Below are 8685 nucleotides of genomic sequence, written 5' to 3'. Positions count from 1 at the left end.
GAAAGCTTTTTTTTTTGTGTTCGCCTTGTGTTATTTCTGTAACGTGTGTTTCAGTGAGCATTCTGGGGGCGGTGTGTGTTGTTGAGATGCGATTAGTGTTCAGGGGCGGTGTGTGTTGTTGAGGTGTGATTAGTGTTCAGGGGCGGTGTGTGTTGTTGTGGTGTGATTCGTGTTCAGGGGCGGTGTGTGTTGTTGTGGTGTGATTCGTGTTCAGGGGCGGTGTGTGTTGTTGTGGTGTGATTCGTGTTCAGGGGCGGTGTGTGTTGTTGAGATGCGATTAGTGTTCAGGGGCGGTGTGTGTTGTTGAGATGCGATTAGTGTTCAGGGGCGGTGTGTGTTGTTGAGGTGTGATTAGTGTTCAGGGGGTGGTGTGTGTTGTTGAGGTGCGATTAGTGTTCAGGGGTAGTGTGTGTTGTTGTGATGTGATTAGTGTTCAGGGGCAGTGTGTGTTGTTGTGATGTGATTAGTGTTCAGGGGCAGTGTGTGTTGTTGTGATGTGATTCGTGTTCAGGGGCGGTGTGTGTTGTTGTGGTGTGATTCGTGTTCAGGGGCGGTGTGTGTTGTTGAGGTGTGATTAGTGTTCAGGGGTGGTGTGTGTTGTTGTGGTGTGATTCGTGTTCAGGGGCGGTGTGTGTTGTTGTGGTGTGATTCGTGTTCAGGGGCGGTGTGTGTTGTTGTGGTGTGATTCGTGTTCAGGGGCGGTGTGTGTTGTTGTGGTGTGATTCGTGTTCAGGGGCGGTGTGTGTTGTTGTGGTGTGATTAGTGTTCAGGGGCGGTGTGTGTTGTTGAGATGCGATTAGTGTTCAGGGGCGGTGTGTGTTGTTGAGGTGTGATTAGTGTTCAGGGGGTGGTGTGTGTTGTTGAGGTGCGATTAGTGTTCAGGGGCAGTGTGTGTTGTTGTGATGTGATTAGTGTTCAGGGGCAGTGTGTGTTGTTGTGATGTGATTCGTGTTCAGGGGCGGTGTGTGTTGTTGTGGTGTGATTCGTGTTCAGGGGCAGTGTGTGTTGTTGTGGTGTGATTCGTGTTCAGGTGCGGTGTGTGTTGTTGTGGTGTGATTCGTGTTCAGGGGCGGTGTGTGTTGTTGTGGTGTGATTCGTGTTCAGGGGCGGTGTGTGTTGTTATGGTGTGATTAGTGTTCAGGGGCGGTGTGTGTTGTTGAGATGCGATTAGTGTTCAGGGGCGGTGTGTGTTGTTGAGGTGTGATTAGTGTTCAGGGGTGGTGTGTGTTGTTGTGGTGTGATTCATGTTCAGGGGCGGTGTGTGTTGTTGTGGTGTGATTCGTGTTCAGGGGCAGTGTGTGTTGTTGAGGTGTGATTTGTGTTCAGGAGTAGTGTGTGTTGTTGTGATGTGATTCGTGTTCAGGGGCGGTGAGTGTTGTTGAGGTGTGATTCGTGTTCAGGGGCAGTGTGTGTTGTTGTGGTGTGATTCGTGTTCAGGGGCGGTGTGTGTTGTTGTGGTGTGATTCGTGTTCAGGGGCGGTGTGTGTTGTTGTGGTGTGATTCGTGTTCAGGGGCGGTGAGTGTTGTTGAGGTGTGATTCGTGTTCAGGGGCGGTGTGTGTTGTTGTGATGTGATTCGTGTTCAGGGGCGGTGTGTGTTGTTGTGATGTGATTCGTGTTCAGGGGCGGTGAGTGTTGTTGAGGTGTGATTCGTGTTCAGGGGCGGTGTGTGTTGTTGAGGTGTGATTCGTGTTCAGGGGCGGTGTGTGTTGTTGTGATGTGATTCGTGTTCAGGGGTGGTGTGTGTTGTTGAGGTGTGATTCGTGTTCAGGGGCGGTGTGTGTTGTTGTGGTGTGATTCGTGTTCAGGGGCGGTGTGTGTTGTTGAGGTGTGATTCGTGTTCAGGGGTGGTGTGTGTTGTTGTGATGTGATTCGTGTTCAGGGGTGGTGTGTGTTGTTGAGGTGTGATTCGTGTTCAGGGGCGGTGTGTGTTGTTGTGGTGTGATTCGTGTTCAGGGGCGGTGTGTGTTGTTGTGATGTGATTCGTGTTCAGGGGCGGTGTGTGTTGTTGTGGTGTGATTCGTGTTCAGGGGCGGTGTGTGTTGTTGTGGTGTGATTCGTGTTCAGGGGCGGTGTGTGTTGTTATGGTGTGATTCGTGTTCAGGGGCGGTGTGTGTTGTTGTGATGTGATTCGTGTTCAGGGGCGGTGTGTGTTGTTGTGATGTGATTCGTGTTCAGGGGCGGTGTGTGTTGTTGTGATGTGATTCGTGTTCAGGGGCGGTGTGTGTTGTTGTGATGTGATTCGTGTTCAGGGGCGGTGTGTGTTGTTGTGATGTGATTCGTGTTCAGGGGCGGTGTGTGTCGTGGTGTAACTCACCGGGCTCTGCCCCCCCTCGCTCATGCAGTAAACTCTGGTCTGGTAGGAATGGCCAGGCAGGAGACCATCACACAGATGTTCCAGGGCTGGCCCACTGTACCCCAACTCCCACGACAAACCTGGAAGAACAGACCACTAAATAATCTGGCCCACTGTACCCCAACTCCCACAACAAACCTGGAGGAACAAACACTACTAAATAATCTGGCCCACTGTACCCCAACTCCCACAACAAACCTGGAGGAACAAACACTACTAAATAATCTGGCCCACTGTACCCCAACTCCCACAACAAACCTGGAGGAACAAACACTACTAAATAATCTGGCCCACTGTACCCCAACTCCCACAACAAACCTGGAGGAACAAACACTACTAAATAATCTGGCCCACTGTACCCCAACTCCCACAACAAACCTGGAGGAACAAACACTACTAAATAATCTGGCCCACTGTACCCCAACTCCCACAACAAACCTGGAGGAACAAACACTACTAAATAATCTGGCCCACTGTACCCCAACTCCCACGACAAACCTGGAGGAACAAACACTACTAAATAATCTGGCCCACTGTACCCCAACTCCCACAACAAACCTGGAGGAACAAACACTACTAAATAATCTGGCCCACTGTACCCCAACTCCCACGACAAACCTGGAGGAACAAACACTACTAAATAATCTGGCCCACTGTACCCCAACTCACACTCAGACTATAAAATAAACTTGTTCTTAGTAGTTATGAATCTTCTACTGTTGGAAAATCATTGTTATCAAGATGGTTTCGGCTTTTGCACAGCAACATTGTCAGTCTTCACATCCTAGTGTAAGCAGTTTTTTTGTTTCGAGTTACTTTGTGCTTCTATGAAGGGACTGAACAACAGCTGGCGTTGCCTTTTAAGCGGCTCTTAGAAACCTTGAAGCAGGAAGTTACTGTGTACTTCACTGTGACAGACTGGGCTTTGTTGTCCAGTTAATACCTACCGCTGAGTCCCTCAGAGATCTCCACCACGTACTTGGTAACCTCTGCTCCTCCATTGTCTTCAGGGGGTTCTAGGAGGAGGATAAAACAACACTGTCAAGTCAGTCCTAACACTTCACTGTCTGCCTAGAATCAAGCTGTCTGAAGGTCTGTTCAAGGACCCTAACTTTACTGATGAAGGGCCCTAGCGATGAAGGTGATGAACTGCCCTAGTGATGAAGGGCCCTAGTGATGAAGGTGATGAACTGCCCTAGTGATGAAGGGCCCTAGTGAAGGAGCTAACTGAGGCTTTGAAGTGAAAGGGGATGTATCCAACCAAACTGCACCACATTCCCTCCATCCTCATGTTGAGACATAATGGCATTGATTCCTCTTGCGCAGGAAGACACTTTCATGTGTAATGACGCAATCGGACGTGCCACCATAACGCAGCAGTCCCTCAGTTCCCCAACAGTACATCCAGGGCTGGGGTTGAAAAAACTGCTCCGGTAGCGCACAGTTTACGGGTAGTATTTGGGACACAGACCAGAAGAAACCTGAGGAAAATCTGAACCAGAGAGCTCCGTTCACTGCTCACCCCATGCCAGTCTGAAGGAGGTGGGCAGTGCCCTGCCTTTAATCACAGGTCGACAGGGTCCACCTGGTCGGTCTGGACACGTGGTGAACTCCGCCACCTGGCTGGGGTTACTCTTCCCCTCTGTGTTGTATGCTGCCACCTGTAAGATGGGAGTACACACTGCAACAGTCATGAATCCCAACCAAAGACATGGAAAGACTACATATACTTATTATACAGTATATTACACAGCGCCCCTCAGGGTTGTAGAGAAACCACTTCTACAGTCAGAATAGAACTCAATGTAAGTCAAGAGTCAGATGTCATGGATGAAGTAGCTGATGGCATAGATGGGGTCAATGTCATAACTGATGTCATACAGTTGGGCTCAAAAGTTTGCATACCCTTGGAGACCATTTGTAAAAAAGAAAAAACACGAGTGAGCAGGCAAAACACATGTATTTTATTTCTTATGGGATTTACATTAAAGTGTAGGTCATAACAGAATGGCACAATCATTAAATAAAACATGGCAACAAAGAAAATTACCTGACCCCTGTTCAAAAGTCTGCATATCCTTAGTTCTTAATACTGTGTATTGCCTACTTTAGCATCAATGACAGCGTGCAGTTTTTTGTAATAGTTGTCTATGAGGCCCCGAATTCTTGCAGGTGGTATAGCTGCCCAGTCGTCTTGGAAAAATGCCTCCAGGTCACACAAAGTCTTTGGTCGTCTTGCATGAACCGCATGTTTGAGATCTCTCCAGAGTGGCTGGATGATATTAAGATCAGGAGACTGTGATGGCCACTCCAGAACCTTGACCTTTTTCTGCTGTAACCACTGGAGAGTCAACTTGGCCTTGTGATTATGGTCATTGTCATGCTGGAAAGTCCAAGAGCATCCCATGCACAGCTTTCATGCAGAGGAATGCAAATTCTCTGCCAGTATTGTCTGATAACATGCTGCATTCATCTTCCCATCAATTTTCACAAGCTTTCCCATGCCTTTAGAGCTCACACACCCCAAAACATCAGTGAGCCACCACCATGCTTCACAGTGGGGATGGTATTCTTTTCACTATAGGCCTTGTTGACCCCTCTCCATTTTGGTCTCATCAATCCAAATTACAGTGTGCCAGAAGCTGTGAGGCGTGTCAAGGTGTTGTCAGGCATATTGTAACCGGGCTTTTATGGCATTGGTGCAGTAAAGGCTTCTTTCTGACAACTCAACCACACATCACGTTTTTGTTGAAGTATTGTGGTATTGTGCTCCTTGAAACAACCACACCATCTTTTTCCAGAGCAGCCTGTATTTCTCCTGAGGTTACCTGTGGGTTTTTCTAGGCCATGCCTGAGTAGCCCGGCTCTCACTTGTTGCCACGCCCCGGACTTTAGGACTTAGGGCGGGGTTTACGGATTGACCTGTTACGTGGTGTGAAAACGCGGCATGTTGTTCTATTCGAAAGCCGATGTGTATCGTTTGCTTTAGGATTCTTTATGGTTTTCATCCGATGTAACAAACAGATCCCTGATAAAATAAAGAAAATGAAGCGACAGTACAGGGAAGCAAAGAATCTGAACGGAAAGAGTTGGAACGACCGAAGGCCATTGACTCAATAGAAAAATGGAGCGCTGAGACTGAGACGTAGCCTGCAGAACCTATAAAAACACAACATTACCTCAGAATTCTACCAAATCGTTCTATTAAAGGCATATAGTTTTGACAAAATAAAGAATACACTCGGCTCCACCCACCCAACCCTGCCACAACCTATCCCACCAAAGCCTGCCCCATCACACTTGACCCCACCCCGCCCTGCAGAGAATCTTACCCTGAACTTGTACTTTGTGCTCCTGTGCAGGTTCTTGACAGTACAGGACCGCTCGTCTCCGTCATAACGGGGCTGGAAGCCATAACCCTGCGGAGGAGACGCAATAAGATCCAGGATGTAGCTACTATGAATCAGAGGGGACTGTTCGAATCAGAGGGGACTGTTCGAATCAGAGGGGACTGTTCGAATCAGAGGGGACTGTTCGAATCAGAGGGGACTGTTCGAATCAGAGGGGACTGTTCGAATCAGAGGGGACTGTGCGAATCAGAGGGGACTGTGCGAATCAGAGGGGACTGTGCGAATCAGAGGGGACTGTGCGAATCAGAGGGGACTGTGCGAATCAGAGGGGACTGTGCGAATCAGAGGGGACTGTGTGAATCAGAGGGGACTGTTTGAATAAGGACATGACAGACTGAAACAACAGAGAAATGGAGAGATATTAATGTTGGGATTTGATACCTCATCGTCGTCCATCTCGAGGGTGTAGTAGATGTCATCCTCTTTGGGGGAAGCGGAGGGTCTCTGCCATGTCAGACATAACCACGTGACCCCTGCCTTCACCAGCTCAGGGGGCAGGGGCGGAGAGGGAACACTGCAGGAGGTGTAGAGGTCCACTACCTCAGAGAACTCACTAGGGACCGTGAGGAGACAAATAAGGACCAATCAGACACATTTGTTCTCCAAATTTGTGGTGTGTCAAAGACAGAGAACAAAATAACATGTTACAGTAAAATAAATGAATAACTTGACTCCAGGCAGGAAAGAGGGATTTAAAGGGCTAACCGCCTTGCTGAAGAGCAATTTATTTTCTGTTTTTTACTGTGGGGTCTGAAACCAGCAACCTTTGGGTTATGGGCTAAAAGCTGCAAGCATTGAAATATGCTACAGACACATAAAAATGAATGATATCTTTCCATGTGCTAGCTAGTCAGTTATAATGAGTTAGAAACAGTTATTTATTATTGTGTCATGATATTATATGAGGAAGCGAGTAACAAGCGTATTCCATTTGCTAAGGAAACCTTTTTATGGAAATCAATTTGGAGCTAAAATTCAATTGTCTTGCTCATAATAACAGCTCATGGTTAATTATACTGGAGCAGGATGACAAATGGAATACTATAACACAATATAATACATTTTAGACTTCAATAGGAACTGACTTATTTCCAAGGTAGGCTATCGGTTTTCGAGAAATATTTAGAAGACAAGTATGTATATATATTTTTTTACTTGCTTGTTTGGATACAAATTCTTTCCTTGGCACATACAGGAAATTGGGTTTATGGTCACATGTGGTCGTACACAAATCCAAGGATCATGTGACAATAACAATAATGTAGCCACACTGTGCTGATGATGCTAACTGACCTTATGAAGACCCAGCTGGGCTGAATCAGTGAATTACAAGAGTGCAGACCTGTCATTTCCTGCTGCCATCTACAATCTCTGGTGTAATGAATTGGAAAGTCTTTCCTCTTGTACCGGTCTATGCATTCTGCGCTAGGTGTCAAGAATGCATGAAGGCTGTCTCTGCACGACAGATTATCTACAACTGGGTCACGTGTGTTGAAAAGTCAACATCATGTGAATTATTATTTGTTTCCTTAATTAAATTACATAGCCAAGATTAAAAATCTAATGATTAGAATATTTGCGTGAGTGATAGTGGTCTTCTTGTCTGGAGGGGTTCAGAGAGCAGTCCTGAATGGCCAGCCTCGTCACCACAGTAACAGAGAGGCAGTCCTGAATGGCCAGCCTCGTCACCACATAACAGAGAGGCAGTCCTGAATGGCCAGCCTCGTCACCACATAACAGAGAGGCAGTCCTGAATGGCCAGCCTCGTCACCACAGTAACAGAGTGGCAGTCCTGAATGGCAAGCCTCGTCACCACAGTAACAGAGAGACAGTCCTGAATGGCCAGCCTCGTCACCACAGTAACAGAGAGACAGTCCTGAATGGCCAGCCTCGTCACCACAGTAACAGAGTGGCAGTCCTGAATGGCCAGCCTCGTCACCACAGTAACAGAGTGGCAGTCCTGAATGGCCAGCCTCGTCACCACAGTAACAGAGAGGCAGTCCTGAATGGCCAGCCTCATCACCACAGTAACAGAGAGACAGTCCTGAATGGCCAGCCTCGTCACCACAGTAACAGAGTGGCAGTCCTGAATGGCCAGCCTCATCACCACAGTAACAGAGTGGCAGTCCTGAATGGCCAGCCTCGTCACCACAGTAACAGAGTGGCAGTCCTGAATGGCCAGCCTCGTCACCACAGTAACAGAGAGGCAGTCCTGAATGGCCAGCCTCATCACCACAGTAACAGAGAGACAGTCCTGAATGGCCAGCCTCGTCACCACAGTAACAGAGTGGCAGTCCTGAATGGCCAGCCTCATCACCACAGTAACAGAGAGGCAGTCCTGAATGGCCAGCCTCGTCACCACAGTAACAGAGAGGCAGTCCTGAATGGCCAGCCTCGTCACCACAGTAACAGAGAGGAAGTCCTGAATGGCCAGCCTCGTCACCACAGTAACAGAGAGGCAGTCCTGAATGGCCAGCCTCGTCACCACAGTAACAGAGAGGCAGTCCTGAATGGCCAGCCTCGTCACCACAGTAACAGAGAGGCAGTCCTGAATGGCCAGCCTCGTCACCACAGTAACAGAGAGGCAGTCCTGAATGGCCAGCCTCGTCACCACAGTAACAGAGAACACATCATACCTGACTCCCATGTCGTTTTTGGCTGCAAGGCGGAAGGAATATCTTGAAGCTGGGGAGAGCTTGGTGACCCGGTACTGCTTCTGTGGTCCGTAGTAGCACTGCTCGTACACCCCCGTCCCTTTGCCCTCATCCCACTGGAGGATGTAGTTTTGGATTTTGGATCCGTTGTCACATGGAGCCTGTGAAAGGAAGACATCTCAGTTCATCACAATCATGTTCACTGTGCAGATCAGGTGTACTATTAGACAGCTGGAGCAGAGTACTGCTAGTAGCAGAGTACTGTT

At 48.2% G+C, this 8685-nt stretch overlaps 1 protein-coding gene across 4 annotated transcripts in view; it reads right to left on the bottom strand.

The window, feature by feature from the left end:
* fndc3a (fibronectin type III domain containing 3A) overlaps positions 1-8685 on the bottom strand; it is a 94190-nt gene that overhangs the window by 20833 nt on the left and 64672 nt on the right. For all 4 annotated transcript variants that reach the window (XM_029119395.2, XM_029119396.2, XM_029119397.2 and 1 more), the window contains 6 exons: positions 8402-8580; positions 6147-6318; positions 5688-5774; positions 3878-4016; positions 3303-3371; positions 2317-2435 (listed from right to left, as the gene is read on the bottom strand). In XM_029119395.2, the coding sequence (XP_028975228.2) occupies positions 2317-2435; positions 3303-3371; positions 3878-4016; positions 5688-5774; positions 6147-6318; positions 8402-8580 (765 nt within the window). The remainder of the gene's footprint in view (positions 1-2316; positions 2436-3302; positions 3372-3877; positions 4017-5687; positions 5775-6146; positions 6319-8401; positions 8581-8685) is intronic.

Source organism: Esox lucius, chromosome 1, assembly GCF_011004845.1.
Source record: "Esox lucius isolate fEsoLuc1 chromosome 1, fEsoLuc1.pri, whole genome shotgun sequence".
NCBI lineage: Eukaryota > Metazoa > Chordata > Actinopteri > Esociformes > Esocidae > Esox > Esox lucius.
This window is presented reverse-complemented; position numbering and strand designations above follow the sequence as displayed.